Source organism: Tupaia chinensis, unplaced genomic scaffold, assembly GCF_000334495.1.
Source record: "Tupaia chinensis unplaced genomic scaffold, TupChi_1.0 Scaffold000076_1, whole genome shotgun sequence".
Classification (NCBI taxonomy): domain Eukaryota; kingdom Metazoa; phylum Chordata; class Mammalia; order Scandentia; family Tupaiidae; genus Tupaia; species Tupaia belangeri.
The window spans coordinates 3,156,024-3,174,728 of record NW_006159536.1 but is presented as its reverse complement, the minus strand read 5'-3'; the positions used below and the strand labels follow the sequence as shown (position 1 = coordinate 3,174,728).

The window sequence follows — 18,705 nt, the reverse complement described above, 5'->3', positions numbered from 1 at the left end:
ACTAGAATCAGGTTCAACACAACATAAAACTTACATTGTCAAAGATGCTTAGAAACTGACGCCGACCAAATAGAACAACCTCAGCTCCTATCCAAAGGCATGAGTTCATTAAATGGAAGGGCCAATAGAAACACTATCACTACTTAAATTGCTGTTCGGCCTCAAGCCCCTCCTTTTGTCTCAGCTGAATTATTTGATGAATCAATTCAATGCAGTTGATGTGCTGTCACTATATTTCAACCACATAAGAACAGCTGTATCTGCATGAATTATAACACAGGGCATGGTTTATTTATCATCTTTAACAGAAGACACAGTGGATGCACAGTTCCAAATTGATCCAAATCTATTTTTACTTGCTTGTATGCATGTTTGTGTTGAGAAGATGTAGAAAAGAAGCGAAGTGATAATTTTGTTGCCATCCAGTATGAACATTTCAACTATATTTTTAAATCTTTCTTTTTGAACCAAAAAATTACCATATGAAACACTTGATAAATCCCTTCTGTGACCCCCACATAATTGATATTGTTAATAAAGTTGGCAAAATGCCTTGAGACAATACGCCTCCCATGTTTATACATAACTTTGAAGTGTCCAGTATTAGTCAAAATTACTTACAGTTCAAAAATGTCGCACCGTGTTGGAGGAAATAAATTAGAACACTCTTCAAAATTTAAATAACTCAAACAGATATTTTATGACTAATGACAAAACCAGCTTCTGAAATGTTAACACAGCCAGGAGGTCATTGTGGCGTATCAGAATAATGCTGTGATTTTTTACGGGCTTATAATGGTGTGTTGACGCTGCGAATAATAACCTGTGGGTTGCTGAATTGTGAATAACACTGTCAGTGTCAGTCCTATGGAAATTCTACCTTTGCTAGAAATGGAGATAGAGAAGCAGGATGTTCTAATTAGAGAGCAGCCTCTCATTGTTTCAAGTGATAAAGAGCAAAGGTAGAGCAAAGCCTTTTATCAGAAGAGGAGATGACATTGATCTGGTGACTATTCTCAGTCACAACAATCAATCACATGGGAGAAAGTTGCCCTTCATGAATCAATGAGATTACTTTCAACAGTAAGTGGTAACCATGGTTCGTAGTGTGAGTGGACATGCTTACTATTACGTAGTCCAAAGTGCCAAAGGAAGGGGGCTTTTATTTCTTTAAACTTCACCAATATGTCTTGATTCATTGGGGTCAAGGTCCAATCCAGGGTTAAGATTTCCAAGACAAATCTTCAAGCTATAGGAGTCAGAAGGTCAGCTCACCACGCCAGGGGTAAAAATACCAAGAAAGGGATCTCAAATAAAGCAGATGCTAAAAGCAGGAAACACATTGGGAAAGACAAAAGGTCAGAATCAGGTTGCCATGGCAAAGTCAGGAGCTCAGGTAAGCTAAGTCAAACTGTCAGGTTGTTACATCTAGGTCAAAATGCCAGGAGCGGGTTCAGGATGGCTGGGGGGAGGACCACAGTTCAGGATTACAGGCTGAGCTAATGTATCATTGCACTTTGTGGGTTTTCTTCTCCCTTATGACCCTCACTTGCATGCCAACCTCTGTGGACCAGTTTGTTAACTTCCCCACAGGATGCTGACATAAAGAGTAAATTTGTTGAACCCTTCGAAACTTATACAAATACACACTATTCAAAGTCATATGTTAGCATAGAGCATAGTTTGTGTTATGTAACATTAAACACACTCTTAGATGCCTTAAGCATTGTGTCTTCACCTATTAAAAAGAGGTATTATGCCAAAGATCTTATAAAAGTAGTCCTAGAAGTAAAAGAAGATTCTAGATGTGAAACTTTGGTTTAGTAATATTATTCACCCTTTCTCTAAATTTGTTATTCGTTTCTTTTTTTCTTTCTTTTGAGAGAGATTTTTGCTATAGGGTGTGTACACTCGCCAGAGAGACAGAAAGTGAGAAATCACCCCCTGGGAATGGAGACATCACAATCTCATCTCCTCCATTCTCCTCTTGGGATTTTGGGCATATATGCATACACACCCAGTGTGAGATTTAAGCCACTGGCTCTGGGGGTGCCCAGCAACATAACCATTATACATCTGCTGTTCCCAAAACATGTTTTTCTTAATATAGGAATTTATAGGTAATCATAGGAAGCTGTTAATTTAGAGTAATTGTTTTAATCAAGTTAACAGAAATCTGGTAGAAGCGAAATGTTCACATGAGGAAAGGTATATTTTTATTTGAGGGAACATTTTGGCAAAAATAATTCAAAATGGGGGTGACTATCATAAATAGTCATGGTGAATTTGGGAAGAAATTCAGAAAATCCCCAAATGTTCTCTGTGGGTAGTAAGCTATGAATCCCAAAATATCACTGGACTACACAGTGGAAAAATATCATTTTTCCATGTGCTTTGAAAAAAATAGATATTCTTCATAAGAAATTGGGAGTAGGAGGAAGATATAGTATTTACATAATTATAATTTTTACTGAATATTTACACTGGATAACTTTCAGAGCTGTTTGGGAACAAAATGTCATTTGAAGAGTTGTAAAGAATTTAGGTTTTTGAATACCAATTATTTATTATTAAACTCTTTAGTCTATATGGGCAGACTATATAAATGTATTTTATTGTAGGTTGTTAAATCTATAGAATAATAGCTTAATTGCTATTGGGACTATAGTTCTATAAATCTTAAATGCTTTTCATTTAATGATTGTACATGCATGCATAAGAATCCCTCAAAGTTTTTAAGACAGAATTTTTTTTTTTTTTAATTATCAGAGGGTGTGTGCACTTGCTGGAGACAGAAAGCCAAAGAGAGAAAGGGAGAGAGCACTTCCCAATGGAGCAGTCATGTTTTAGTCTCCTCTTCTCCATTTCTCCATCCTGTTCTGATATTGGTATGCACCCACATGCACCCAGGCTGTTTTGCAAGTCCCCGGACAGGAGTTAGAACCGTGGTAGGCCATGTGGGATCTGGCTCCCTTAACAGCTAGGCTACAAGGCCAGCCCAGAATTCTTTTTCTTAGGTTAGTTTATTTTTTCAATTATTTAGAGAAATGGAAGGAGAAAGAGACAGAAAGGCAGCATCCCCAACAGGGTGTTGACATCACAATCCACTCCCTGTCTTCAGCCAGCCCCAGATCATGGGCAAGTGTATGTGTGCCGGCCCACTCAGGGAGTTCTCCAGACTTGAACCAGAAGCCTCTTGACACTGGATTGCCACTGTGTTTTACCATGTGCCACTGTCTGACCCCCAGAAAATTTACTGCCAATAGAAAATAAGTAACATTTGTGTCTGTGATTACGTCTTCAGCTGAATATTCTTTTCAGAACCTTTTTTGAGATTTTAAGTAAACTTAGCAAAATAAAAGTGCAAATAATCAGTTAGATCTTATTATATTTATTTTATTGGGAGTGTGAATGACACAATCTAGTGCATTTTGAGAGCTCTGTTCTCTTTGGGGAAAAAAAAAATCTGTCCTGTTTTTCAAGATAAGCCTATGATGATACTGCTAAATTTTAAATGTAAAACATGAAATTGTTTAGCTCTTTGCATGCAAAAATATAAGAGCAAACCCCCCTGAGGATGAAGATAAAAGAATAGTAGTTTGGCATTCTTAAAGGGCACAAATGTGTTTTTCGTCCATCCCGTTTATTGGGTTGTCGGAAAAGTCAGGACGCATTTTTACATAGAAAAACATGTCATCACTTTTCCAACGACCTAGTTTTTAAATCCTTTTTGAGAAAACCTGTGAAAATACACTTTTAAAAATAAGTTTAGAATGATTAACTCCATATTTATATAATTAAAAATTCAAAAAAAGCATCAAATAACACTTGCTAGTAACTTTATTGTTTGAAATGGTGGGTATGTTTATACCCTTATTTCGATCATTACACATTTTATGTACCAAAGCCCACAGTGGACCCCATAAATAAGTACAACTATTATATGTCAATTAAAAATTATGATTAAAAGCTTGTTAAACACTATCAAATATTAAACTCAAAAACACTGTCTATCCTGAACAGACCAGCAGATGTGTAATGGTTATAATGCTGGACTCCCACATAGTCGACCGTGGTTTGAATCCTGGACATGGCGGCTTAAAACAACCTGTGTGCATGTGAGTGCATGCCCCAAGATCCCAAGAGGAGAATGGAGGAGAAGGGATTGTGGCGTGGTTATCCATCCTAGGGAGGGAGATGATTTCCCGCTTTCTGTCTCTCTGTATCTCTCTGTCTCTCTAGCAAGTGCACATGCCGTATAGCAAAAATCTCTTTAAAAAAGGCAAAACAAATACTATCATAATTGTTATTGACATTCATATGTATAAAGAGCTTCATCCAATGAGTTCATAAAATTATCATACTCAGATAGGAGTATGCCTGTTAAGATTCCAGTGTGGAAAGGTTATTTCTTACCTACAACCTCAAATACAGACCCCAGAGAGGTGGCTGCAAATGAAGATTGTGTTTGTAAGAAAAACAGCTCTCCTTCCAAGTGAGGAGCCACATCTTGAAACTTTATAAAAAAAGCACATGAAATCAGAAACAGCTGTTTGGAATTTACTGTGTACAATTTAGTCATAGTTCAGATGTATGTATTTACGTTCATACTCAGTTACACATACACACAAAGGAATCGCAGATAATTCACAATCCACTGGTGGCAAGAGTTTGGTGGTGGTGACCAGCTTCCTCTCAGTGTATGGTGACCTTTCCTAGCAGCAGCCCTGGTGTCCTCTCACTCCTGGTCCTGATCCAGAGTTTCTCTGTCATTCATGAGGGACCTGTGTCATATGTTGAATCTCTTTTGCACCCCATTCAGTTTTATACCAGTTTCCCACATAAGCCTTTTAGAAATACAATATTAATTGCACAGAACTCTCAGGCTACAATTGCTTTCAGCATCACTCTTGAATGAATACAAACTTCATTGCATGTATTTCTATTACTTTAGCTACTTCTATTTCTATTTTTATTGTAAAGATCTGTGCAAATAAAAGAATATCAAAATGTATAGCTATATTTGTGCTCTGCTAAATTCTCTCTTCCTTGAAATGCCTGTGAACCGCAGCTACGAAATGCCTGCTGCATTTCAATGTCTTTTTCACAAGGCAACATGATATAGTAGAAATAGCACTGGCTTTGGAGTCCCACTAATCCTGATGTGTCACTCACCAATTGTATTATGTAACTTCTGCGCCTCAGTGTACTCATCTGTAAAATGTCACTAACAATGTCATCCTCAAGATTTATCTGGATTAAACAAGATGAAATATGTAAAGCATAAGTAAAAATATTGTATTCAGGGTATCATAAGGGCTCAATAAATATTAATTTTATTTTCTTCGGCTTACAACACTAATGAGAGGAGACTATGGCTTGCACCAATGTACACTCAGTTGAAAAGTACTTTGAGATAATTTTGAAGTTGGAAATATAATTGAGGTAATTATGGAGTAGGAAGAATAAGGTTAGAATCCACAGGAGCACATAATACAATAGGGTGCTATTTATTACATCTAGGTATTTGTTACTGTAAGCGGCTTTGATGACCATCACATGGCTTCTGAAATCCATTACTATTTTAGGCTCTGTCCAGCTCTAAAGAGTTATAAGAATGATCTGCTTAACTATACACCTACCCTTAGAGGCAGAGGCAGTGTAACTTAGACACACACACACAGAAATTACTACAGTATAACTCTTTTTCTTTACACTACTTGAATGAACATAAAAATTCAGCACATTGAAAGTATATGACTGGTCAGACCAGTAGGTGGTGTGGTGGTTGAGGTAACTGGATTCCACATCATTTACTGGACAGTTCAAGACCAGCAGCTTGAAAAACATGCCAGGCAAGTGTGCATATGTACCCAAAATCCAGAGAGAAGAGTGAAAAAGAAGGGACTGCAGCATGGCCATCCTTCTTGGGGGAGGGAGGAGTGTCTTCTCACTTTTTTTCTCTCTGTCTCTTCCTCTGTATATCACATTGGCGAATGCACATGCCCCATAGCAAATAATTTTTAAAAAGCAAGTGCTACACTGGCACTGATCACTTATATATGAATACAGCTATAGGACTAGCACCATGGCCTGCTGGTTAAGAGAAGCAGATCCCACATGATTGACCCAGTGGTTGAAATCCCCAGCCCAGCAGTTTATGTATCAAGCGGAGCACATGTACATGTATGCCTCAATTCATGACAGGGTAGAGAAATGGAGGGGAAAGGAATTGCAGCCTGACCAAGCCCCATTAAAGAGTCCCTCTCTCTCTCCCTCTCTGTCTCCCTCTGGGGAACACACACACTCTCTGGCAAATAGAAAAGAAAGAAAAGAAAAGGATATAGCCTGTAGGAATTTTCTTATAAGAATGGCCAGGCATGGGACCAGCAGTTAGCGTAATGACTATGTCACTGGACTCCCATGTAGTCGACCACAGCTGGAGTCCCGGACCCGGTGGCTTAAAACTCACATTGGGAGGGACCAGCAGTTGGCATAATGGCTATGTTGCTGGACTCCCATGTAGTCGACCATGGTTCGCGTCCCAGACCCGGTGGCTTAAAACTCATGCCGGGCATGTGTGTATGTGTGCCCAAGATCCCGAGAGGAGAATGGAGGAGAAGGGATTGTGGCATGGCCATCCTCCCTTGGGGGTGATTTCTCGTTTTCTGTCTCTATGTCTCTGTCTGTCTGGCGAGGGCACACGACCTATAGCAAAAACCTGGGGGGACACACACACTAAAACAAAAACCCCTAAAAAAAAAAAAAAAAAAAACTCACGTTGGGCATGTGTGCATGCGTTTCCAAGATCCTGAGTGGAGAATGGAAGAAGAAGGGATCGCAGCATGGCCTTCCCCCCTGGGAGTTGATTTCTTAATTTCTCTCTCTGTCTCTCTCTCTCTGTCTTTCTGGTAAGCACATGCGCCCTATAGCAAAAAACCTCTTCAAAAAAATAAAAATAAAAAAAGAATGGGCAGGCTTTACTTTATCTAGTAAACAAATAATACAGAAAGCCTACTTTTTAAAGTAACCACATGTAGATGGGATAATTGATACTTTGGTTTTAATGATTGTAAGAGTATTTGAATGATGTCACTATCTGATGTCACTTCTGAAGCTCAAAGGCAAAAGATTCCCCCCTAGAGTTTGCATTGCTAACTTCCTTAAAGTTAAGAAAATAGAACAGATGACATGCAAATGAAGAAGAAAAACAGGAATCCTCAGAATGTAAGTCCCATAGGCTACCCTTAACTTCCATTCAATATATTGCTAGAGTACTTAGACTTTCTCACATAAATAAGATAGAGGAAGAGAAGCAGGTTGGAAGATAGTAAACCATGGCAGAAAGCATAGTCTTTGAAGTCAAACAGACCTCGTTAATCATCCATTCGCTATGCACCTTGTAGTCTTCATCTCTACTGAGCAGAATAATAAAACTTATCTTCTAGTATTCTTTTGAGATTTTGAGATATTACAGCAGCAGTTACAGAGGAATTATAAATAAGCCCAACTCATGCTAATTCCTGGAATTTGGTAGCAGCTTTCTGAAATTCTGGGTCAAGAAGGGTTGTGAAGCAATGCCTGGGATCAAGGAAAGAATGTTGTAAATGACTAGTGCTGTCTACTCTGAGCAAAAATCAGAGTAAGTAAAAGTCTATCGACATATTTGTTTTTTTTTAGTATATGTGCTGCCGAAGCGAGCACTCAACGTATTTGTTTTATGTAAGTGTTCTATAGATTATAAACATTTTGATGATTACTGCTATGATTTCAAGGGTTTGTTTTTTTTTTTTTTGGTATGGCCCTCTTCAAATGTTGAATTTCTATATCATCAACACAAAATGGAACAAATTAATTGCTTTAGTTACAATAGTATATATCATTTTACTAAATAAATATATGTATATATTTGGTAGTAAATATGTATATATATTATCTGCTGAAAAGAAAAATCAGAAATTGCTATTTCTTTCTCTCTTTTTTTTTCCCCAAAAGTTGCATGTGCTTGCTGGAAAGAAGTCAGAGAAAATGAGAAAGCACTCCCAGAGAGAGAAAGTGAAAAATCATCCCCGCATGGGGCATGGTCTTGCCGCAATCCCTTTTCCTCCATTTATCTTTTATTTGGGGATTTGAGGCACATGCATACACACACACACACGTACCTGGCAGGTCCAGGACTCCAACCATTTGGTCAGAGCATGTGGGATCCTGTCATCTTCACTACCATACCATGGGCTGGCCCAGAATTTGCTATTTCTAATTTTAGTATATGAAACACCTATTTGGGGAAAATCTCATGTAGTTATTAAAGGTAAGAGAAATTTAAGAGGAGAGAAAAGAGATGGTATTGAGATCTTGAACCAGGTTACCATGAGAGGTTTGCAAAGTAGTTCACCTCTTTTTTAAAAAAATAATCAAACAGAAAGAAGATACAGTATGTTTTATGCTTATATGGCCAATGACTTTCTGGAATTTTTCCCCAGTTTTTGATCCTGGGCCAGATTTCTTTTCTGGATAACAAGTCATGTTTCTGTCAGCCATTGGGAATATTCTGAATCCTGAACAGCTGATTTTATATTCTTGCCCTATTCCCTTATTTGAGAACAGCAATATGATCAAATCCATATTTTAAAATTTATATATTTATAGATATATAGAATGGTTTACAGTCCAAGTATGATTTTTAGTTCTCACCACAAATGGAACAAAATTAGAGTGTTTTTTGTTTGTTTTTTTTTTAAACAGTGCCTTATCAGTTTCCTTTTTTTTTTTTTTTTTAAACTGATGACTTCATTCTAGTTGAATTCAATGCTTCAGTTTCTTTGGGATAAACTAATAGATTATGTATGCAATGTTTGCACTGTGTTGATTGAACTCATCTGGTGAGTTTGAATGGGGCTCATGAATTCCTGTAATCGACAGAAGTTTGTGCATTGGATACAGACACCATAGTCATCTCATATTACTCAAGAGTGAGGGAAGCTGTTCAAAATAGACTGTGCTGCTTTTCCTGCCTGCCCAGTGTTCAGAAAAGATTATCAAGGCTTTTTTCTCGTCTTTTTTGAATGCTAAAAAAAAAAAGAAAAGAAAGAAAACAAAAGCAAAAATCCTTTTTTTAGAAAAAAAAAGTAGAGTAAAAATCGAAACTATTTTGAGAGTTTAAAAAATATGTATTGAAGAAAAATAAATGTATATGATATGACCCCAAGTGGTTGTATTTTCCTGATCAAAGGGTTTAGCCTCTGAGTATCTTTGGAATACCTAGGAAGCCCAAAATCCTGCACAAACTGGTGTAGAGAGGTTATAAGACATTGAGAAAAGTGGTCCTGCATTCAGGCGACTTAAAATTTGGTGTGAGAAGAAAGTTTTACTTACCAAAGATATTTATTCACCATTTTCTTGTTATAGTTTACAACTACAATGTTTTAAATGTTCTAACAAAATTGATAAACTCTATTGCTTTTAGAGATCTTATTTTATCAAATACACCATTTCAACTTAAAACTCAGCTATAACATTTAGGGATCTTTTTGACATGCAAGACTTCACTGTGAGGCCGCAACCTACCTATCCAAGTCTCACTTTTCCCTGTTCCCTCTCCTTCTTCCCATATACCTTCTATGCTAGAGCAATGATCCTCACATGTTCCTGAAACACAAATGTCATTATGGTTAATAAGTGACTACCAACTGAGTGTAAGTACTAACATTTGCAAGTGATGTATTTTTGTCATTTATTTGAGTAAATTCAAAACCCATCTAAAGTCACCAGCACATACTTTCATTTTAATTTGCTTTCTAAAAGAGAAAGAAGGTAGTATGTGTATGAGGCAGGACAAAATATGTCAAGGACTGATCCTTGCCCAATTGGACTGACTTGCATTTCCCCAAAGCAAATGCTTTCTCCTTGCTGTGCTTTGTACTGCCCTTCTCTCTACCTGGAGTTTCCGCATCTCACTTGTCCAGTTGTTGGGCACCTCTGCAGCCCTCAATGCTCAGCTAATGTATCACCCTCTCTATGGAGTTTTCATGATCTTTCATGGCCCTGCTTTCACACTGTTGAAGTTTAAGTGTTCTGTTCCCATGAGCCCTTGAAGATCTCTGTTGTAGCACCTGTCACAATTGATTGTAGTCATCTTCAGCCCTTCTCTCCCCTACCTCCCAGGCTGTGTGCTGTTTGCAGACAAGTACCATGAACTGTTCATTCTTATATCCCAGTTTTAATGTAAAGTCTGACAGAACAGGGCGCTCTATGCCTAAAATGAACTGAACAACTCTTCAAATCTATCTGTCGTTCTCCTCTTGCTTTCCAGCCCTGGAATATACCACATGATATTGTCCTGGTAAAAGTTATCATGACAAACCAATCCAAGCTAAGAAAGAGCTATTAGCTTTGATTGGGGGATTGAGTAAATGAGTCACTGGAGAAGCTGTAATTCCTGAAAAGAAGTAGAATTAAAGAAGAGAGAAGAACACTTTGGATAAGCGAAAAAGATGGCACATTCTTCTATCACCCACCCAGCTTTTCTATTCATTTGTTTGCTTTACTTTTTAGCATAGATTTCACCTTCTTTTCTTTCTCTGTGTCCTGGCTGTACCCACATGTTGACACTGAAATGAACACTGTGTGTGCCAAACAACTGGAACTTTGTCCTACGTAGGCAACGCTTCTCTAAAAAAAAAAAAAAATGAGATGCCCTCATTAAAATTTAACCAAACTATATGTGCATGATTATAAGAAGAAAGTGATGGATCTCTTAATTGCTCCAAAAGGTCAGGACTCTCTTACCTTCTCATTAAAATGGCATTTATTAATCTCAAGTCAGGAATTTTGACCCTTGTTTTGTCCCTTGGAGCTAAAGCTATACACATAATGGCTTTTTTATTTTTTGGTTCATTTCTGTTACTGATTTCACAATTCTCCCAGCATATTAGAAGAATCTTATTGAATCTTCCAAATTCGGATATCAGCCTCTTTAGTAAGATCAAAAGTGTGACATACAAGGATGACACACACTATGTGACAGACTCTGCTTGATCATGTTCTATAGTGGCCGTCCCATGGGTGGAAGCACTGACCGCATCCAGAAGTTGCGGAAGGAGTATTATCAGGCTCGGAGAGAAGGTTTCCCTTTATATGAAGATGAGGAAGGAAGAGCCAGACCATCTGATTATGAACTCCACTGGGTAAGTCTGATTTTAATCATTAAATTCATCCTCACTAAGATAACATAGAGAAGAAGAACATGATCAAGAATATTCTATGCATATTAGGTTATATTTTGGTTCCTTCGGTTCCACACATATAAACATTTCCAAAGTCATCTTCTCCTGTAAGGGCTGTCTATTGTCGTAAGTCAAACCATGCTAGGGTGCAGTAGTTCATTCTAATTGCTCTCAGACTTACATCCTGTCGTATACCGATTGGTTTGGGGGGAGCAGATGATTGCTATTATACTTTAAAGAGGATGAGGAATCTTTGTCATCATCCACTGAACCTTAATCCTTACCCTCCTTTTCTTGGACATCTGAGCAAGTGTTAATAGATATTGCAACACAAGCCCTCTCTCCTTTGGAAAATGGTTATTATATGTGCATTCAGAAGGGCTATTGTCAGAGAAACGTATTGTGTATACATTGGACATGAGCAACTCACATCCTGCTCATCTTACCAGTATAGTAGAATCATTTTGCTTGGAGATAAGGGTATTAGAGAATTGTTTTAGCCAAATCTTCCAACATTCAGAGAACAGAAAAGAGTACTGTGACCACTGAAGGCTTTTGCAGGGTAGCGTGATTCAGTCTCTTATCTTTTACAAGAAGGCAAGTTTGTGCCTGCAAAGTACACTTATCTCTTGAGCATCCACAACAATGGCCCAGAGGAGGGTGCTCAGAATTGTATTAAAGGTACATGTCAGATATTTACAACAGTGCCTGACACAGAGCCAGCGCTCAATAAAGGTTAGCTCTCCTCACTAGCATTATCACTGGAGCAGAACTGAATGCAGTAATAGTAATGCCCTCAGTGTGATTCAGTCCTCACTCAGCCTCCTTCATGATTACTGCCTTCTGCCTCCATGTGTAGTGCTGTTTTGAGAACCAAGTAAGGAACTCTGTTATCCCTGGAGCTCACTGAAGACACCAGTTCCTTTGAAAGGCAAATGTATTGAAGGGAAATGTCATTTTTTGAGTTTCACACTCAGTCTATGCTCACGTGGTCAGAGTGGAGAGAGTGGAGTCCAGAGACTAAGCTGATTCCCTCCAGTTTCACATCTGTGCAGTGGCATGTCATGCATGACACTTTACCCTGGGGTTTCAAAATCGCATTCAGGATCCACCACTGTTGTACAGAGCAGCTGAAACTCCTCGGCCCAGGAGACTTGTCCTTATATAATAGAGTTTTAAAACACTACCCAGAAGTGCGCAGTGAGGATTCATGATCTCAAACCAAGAGGCTTCAGTCTCTTTGGAGATAGGCATCCTCAGACTGTGGATATAGTTAGTTATTGGTTATATTTCTGATGTTAGGATTAAACAGAATGGCATTTACAGTGATGGGACAACTTCTCTTTTAGACTCTCAGTCACAGAAGAGAAAGATTTTCACAGGATAAAAGATTAGCTAACAATTTGCTTTGTTTCAAACTTGCTTGAGATCAATTTTCTTTAACAAGAGAAGAGAATGGCTCCTTAGGTAAGGCTCAGGTCCTACAATACATAAAAAGACAAATAATGAAATAAAGGGAAGTTATTTTGACTATATCCAAAACAGAACACCATGTCCAATGCACTGAAAAACACTCCATCTCAAAACCATTGCAAATTCCTATGAGCAGAGTCAGGCAAGGAATTTCAGATTAAGCAGTCCTGGTTGTTTTGACCTTATTTTATGATTTCCTTCCATCAAGCTAAGAGGATGAAGATGCTTAACCTCCATGAGACTTAAAGTTTCCTCTTTCCTTTACCAAATCCATGCTAAATAATTATACCCTTGGGTGCTTGTTTTTTTTGTTTGTTTTGTTTTTTTTTTTTAATGATTCTATTTTTATGCCAAGTCAACATGTAACCAGACAATCCAGTGACCAAAGGAGTATCTCTGTTTTAATTTGTGTTTCCCATGCTCCGGTGTGTTGAGCCTTGCCAAAAGTGACTGATTTTATGTTTCCCAGACAATTGGGGTCTGGGGCTACTCAAAGGGATGCTTGAGAAGTGCACTGTCGTAAAGGACGAGTGTTGTCTGATCGCCTGAGATACTCCCACCTGGGGATTAGAATCTCAGAATCTTTTCCTCTCCTCTCCCTAAGCCAAGTAAAAACACTAGGATCTTTTGTCCACTATAAGCCTGAGAAATTATACCATTGTCTTGCTACTTTGGGAGAGATCTAGAAAATCAAGTTTAGAAAGCTAACACTACATTCCTGTCGGCTAGCCAGATCCAACAAGGCAGCTTTAATGAAATTGAGGTTCCTAGGCCAGGCCAGTTTGTAACATCACCAGGGCACTTATTCAAATCAGATGGACAGTCCATGAAGGGGAGAGTTAGGGCCCAGGGGAGGCCTGCAGGTGCTTTTCCAATTGATCCTCAAGGATCCTCCACCCACAGTTCTCAAATTAGAACATTGACTCAGTAAACATCGAAATAGTCCAATTTTTCTAACAAAATTATGAAATGAGCCAGCATCATCAAAGATACTTTCATAGACTAAGTACTCTTTAAGCCTAGTACCTCAGCACAAGATGCCTGATGAATATTTTTTTGGAGGCATTCATGGAAAATCTGTATTATGAAAAAAGTATTACATGGATAGAGACAGAGAGATGGAAAGTGAGAAATCAGCCCCCCTCATCCCCCAGTGGGATGTCCACATCACAATGCCTTATACTCCATTCTCCTCTCAAGATTTGGGGCATGCAGACACACGTGCCTAGCATTATATCCAACCCCCTAGGTCTGAGGCTTGAACCATGGTTGGCCATGGAGGAGTCAAGCACCTTACCCACCATACCCAGCCAAAATGACAAAAGTCACCTTGAAATTGTATTAGGATCTATGAAAAATATTTCAAGATACATGTTTTTCTCAGTAGGACCAGTCAAGGCCATCTCATTCTTTAGTTGACTCCTGAATTTCTAGATCTTCCAAGGCCATTTTGTTCATGGTTCTCTACCCCGTGGCCCAGAGCCTGAGCCGTCTTTTACTTCTCTCTTGGGTTCTCACTTTTCTCACTCTCTTTCTTTTTCACTCTCTCTTCTCCTTTCCCTGTCTCTCATTCATTTCCAAGAAATATTTACTCTATGTTAGCGTAGGCCAGGTGCAGATAACAGAAATAGGACATTTTTTCGTATCCTGAAGGATCTCACGATCCAGCCAGGAATATAGACATGTGAGCCAAAACAAAATAGAGCAATAATATACATGATAAATGCTATAGTAAAAAGAGAGATTAGCATCTCTGTGATCCCTGAGAGCACAATTAATTCTGCAGGAGGTGAGGTGCAGTTAGTTGGAGGCAGGGTACAGGGAAGGTGATGGAGACAATTTAGGAATTTGCACAGCCAACAGATTTTGTCCTTTCGCTCTCAGATTTGCTGGATTTTACTCTCTTTTAAGGGAACTCCTGATTTATTCACTTCATCTGTTTTAAAGTAAATGAATAGACACAGATTGTAAGGTTTGTAAATATGGACCTGAGACCTTAAAAAAATCTTTGCAGCCGATCTGTTTTGTAGCTGTTTTCCCATCCAGGCTCTAAAAAGCTGTAAAGAACAAGTTGAGAGAATTTCAATAGCTGCAAGTGAAACGGCCTGGCGAGTTTTTATAGGCCCAATTAAGTAAGCAAGATATGCTAGCTGTGAAGTGTTAATATTTGCCAAAAGAAAACATAATACCTGTTATCTTCTGGTATTTTATTTTCTGTAAAACTTGTTAAGACTGTCACAGTCCTCTGGCAACAGGCTGCTTTTTTTTTTTTTTATTAGCAGATAAAGATTATCTGCTTATTTAACAGCAGCATGAATATCCTGTAAGTAATTGCAGAATTGGGAATGGCTCTGAAGTTTTCTAAAAACATTAGTACCTTTATTGTTGTCTTTTTCAAAAGCTCCATAGCATGTATTATTATCACACACACACACACACACACACACACACACACACACACACACACTGCCTTTTTAGTTCTTTGGCTAAATTAAAAGACTGTTTTATTTGTAAAAGGAGTTTGTAGACACATTGATGGGAAGGGAGGACACATTTGCTTATATAAGGAAAAAAGGAGGAGTTAAAACATCTTAAACTAATAAGCTATTCTACTTTCTACTGTTATGAAATGAAGAACTACTACATCTTCTCACAGAGGGGATTGGCTCAGGTAGATGATTGCTGGAATAAAGAGATGGTTGGGTGAATAAATGAAAACATTGAAAAATTCGTTTGTTGTATTGTGAAGATGGTCCAGGAGCCAACTTGAAGGAACGTGCTTGGCAGCTTGTCTAGACGATGAAAGACAAATCCGGTGAATTCTGCACTCAGAGGAGAGGGAAAACAAGATGCTGAGATCATGCTAACCATCTTAAGGAAGGGATTTAAGATGGAATGTGCAATAGCCAAACAAGTACAAAAGCCACCATAAGTTATTTTTCAAACATAGGAGATAAGGTCATGAGCTCCTGTTGTCAATAATCCAGTATCAGAATTGAAATGTATGTGTATTTTCCCTGTCTGCTTCTAAAAAGCATCTGATAAATAAACTAAGGACACTGATGATAACTTTTAGACTAGCCAATGGCTCTCATAGTACAGGGAATAGAAACCTCATTCAAACTGGCCTAACAGAAAAGGAAATTTTGTTGGCTAATGTAAAAGCAGTCCATGGATATATCTGACTTAAGGCAAAGTTGGATCCAGTGCCTTCAGACAGGCCATTAGTAGTCTCTTTCTTTATCTGTCAGCTTTGCTATTCTCTGTGTAGACACCTTTCTCAAGAGGCTCCCCTGTATGGTGGCAAGACAGCGCTCAGTAGCTCCAGTCCAATAATTCGTCAGGAAAAGATGATCTCACACTCAATAGACCAGGAAAAGTCCTAGAACTGATATTCAGTACAATGTTCAATATCTTGACTGGCTCAACCTAAGTCACATGTCCACCTCTAAACCAATCCTCACGACCAGAAAGACATAGTACTCTAGGGCATGGTGGTGCCCACCCTATGGCAAGACACAGTACTCTTCTTGTCTAGAACTAGGTCACAATGCTTCTTCTGGAACCAGAAAACAAAGTCAAGCCCACTCAAACTCCATAAATAAGTATAGGTGTAAAAATAGTCTCCAAAGGAAAATCAAGGTTCTATTAATGGGGGAAAGGAAAATGGATGCTAGGCACAATTATTAGTTATCTACTACAACTTTGAATTCCAATCATGATACAAATTTCCTTCTTAGATTTTCAATGAAAGAGGAGAAAAATGCCTTTCTACTAAGTTCTTTTTTCCTGTTTATCATTAGGAAAAAAAAAACAGGCCTACAATTATTTTTAAAGGTCATGAGCTGGTACTTTTTGCTAGGCAAAGAAGAAAGAAAAGTTATTGATATTTTTGTCTTCTGGTCCAGTATCTTTGAGGTATACCAGGAACCCAGATGATTTCTGAGTCATTCCTGAGAAATGATCAGACCTCTTGCTTTTATTTACTCAGGAAAGCAACACTTTTATTTGCCTTAGACCCAAGAATTCATCCTAGAAGAAGTAATAGAATTCTTCAAAAGGACTAAAGGTGCTCTCGTTCCTTAGGTAGAATTTTTCTATTTATATCCTCGTGGCTTATTGTTTTGTGACAAACACATATTCTGTTCTTAAAAGGCTTAGAAGGTTGAAGGGGATAAAGAAATAGAGCCATTAGTATGTTTTCAGAAACAGCTGTAATTTGGATGCTACCACATGATAACCAACCCCTTTTCAATTAATGAGTCCTCTTGAGCTCTATGAACAGTTCCTTCCCCATGGTTGGCTCCATCAACAGACCATTGTTTTCCATGATTTTCTAACACTGTTGAACTGAAGAGTGTAAGCAGTGTTGCAAAGGTTTGCATAATGGTTTGTCTCCCAAAGATTCATGTTTGGGAATTTGGTTCCCCATGTAATGGTGTTGGGAGGTCAGAGTTGAGGCCTACTGGGTGGTGATTGGATCATGAAGAGATTGCCCTTGTGAACGCATTGATGCTGTCTCAAGGGGTTAGTGCTCACAACAGTGGGTTGTTATACAAGCAAGGTTGCTGTCCCCAAGCCTTTCTCTTACCATGTGCTAGCCATTAGTTTCTGCTTCTGTCAGCCACTTTTGAGGCTGGCCTGATGCCAAGCTTACACCTTTGGACTTTTCTTGCCATGAGAAGAGTGAGTCAAATAAACCTCTATTCTTTATAAATCCCCCAAGCCTCAGGTAGGAAGAGAAGAAAACCCACATGTCTATGAATTAGGTGGATTTTAGAAAGGCCTGAACTTCGAGTGAACTTGGTAGTGGTAAAATATCAAATGTCACTTCAAGAGTTGGGATTTACTTGCCTAGATTTCAGAAAGTGTGAAAAATTGAAGAAAGAAGAATCCTAAATAAATTGAAGGTTTTTTTTTTTTCCTTTGGTTGGTGGCTTTAGCCCATCTATATTTCAATGTAGCTTTTCCAGGAATAGGCTGACATAAAGCTATATAGGAGAAGATCTGAAATATACAACATGTGAGTGAGTCTCCAGCTTTTAAACATAGTGTAAATCATTCTGAAAGGAGGTAACATGTTTACAGGCAATCCTCAGTGTAGAAGTAAACTGTTCCAGAAGCCCATTTAGAAGTTGGCAACTTGGAACTAGGAATGAATTTTCCCATAGACAAAAAAACTTCTTTGTTGTTAGAGTCCCAAGTCAGGCCACATAAATCTCACTAAAATCCAATAACCTTCTGGTAATCACAGAATAATAACCTAAGAGCAGGAACAGGAGACATCTGAGCCAAAGGAGAAGGAAATTCCCTTTTCTCTTTACTAGACACATTTTTGAGATATTTTCTAGGCCTTTCCCATCTACCAGTCTTTACATTTGTCTTTGCAAGTTCCCTGACCCTTCATTGCTCATAATTCCTTATCATGGCACCCCTTTTAGGCTTTCCCGTTTCCTCAAAGTGTTTTGGAGTCTTCAGTTACCTTTCTGCCCCATCCCTGAACAACATAACTATTTTCTTAGTGCAATTCATCTCAGCAATACTTTGGGAGGCAAGTAATCTGACCCATAAAATTCATAGGGGAAATCTAGGAGAAGAACAAGAAGGGAGCTCATGGAGTATTCAGCCTATTCCAGATCCCTCATTGCTGCTCTACCAGCCGTTGCTTTTTCTAGCACTTCTCTTTTAATGTCCAGAGCCCAAGTCCCCCCAGATCGCCTTGCCCAACAGGTTTTTTGTGGGCCATGACCTGATCCTGAGAGGGACTCTGATTTCTCTGGTAAACTGGTCCTTACTTCTCTTAAAGGGTGTCTTTTGTTTCTGGCTCTGCCCTTTGTAGCCCATAATGCTAGTGACTGCCACTAACATGAACCATGATTTCTCATCAGCCCTGCTGAGAATCTGCTCTGAAGACAGCTATCTAAGCTACTCTTATTTACTAATTCTGTTTTTCTAAACACACAGATGTCCTGAGTTTCAGAACTATTTATCAGAGTTTAGCAGGAAT

At 38.6% G+C, this 18,705-nt stretch overlaps 1 protein-coding gene across 1 annotated transcript in view; it reads left to right on the top strand.

Annotated features, from left to right (window-relative positions):
* The window catches only part of PARD3B (par-3 family cell polarity regulator beta), a 1,250,195-nt gene that overhangs the window by 1,117,653 nt on the left and 113,837 nt on the right, over positions 1 to 18,705 (top strand). Inside the window, exon 21 of the mRNA XM_006142461.3 lies at positions 11,051 to 11,186. Within this exon, the coding sequence (XP_006142523.1) occupies positions 11,051 to 11,186 (136 nt within the window). The remainder of the gene's footprint in view (positions 1 to 11,050; positions 11,187 to 18,705) is intronic.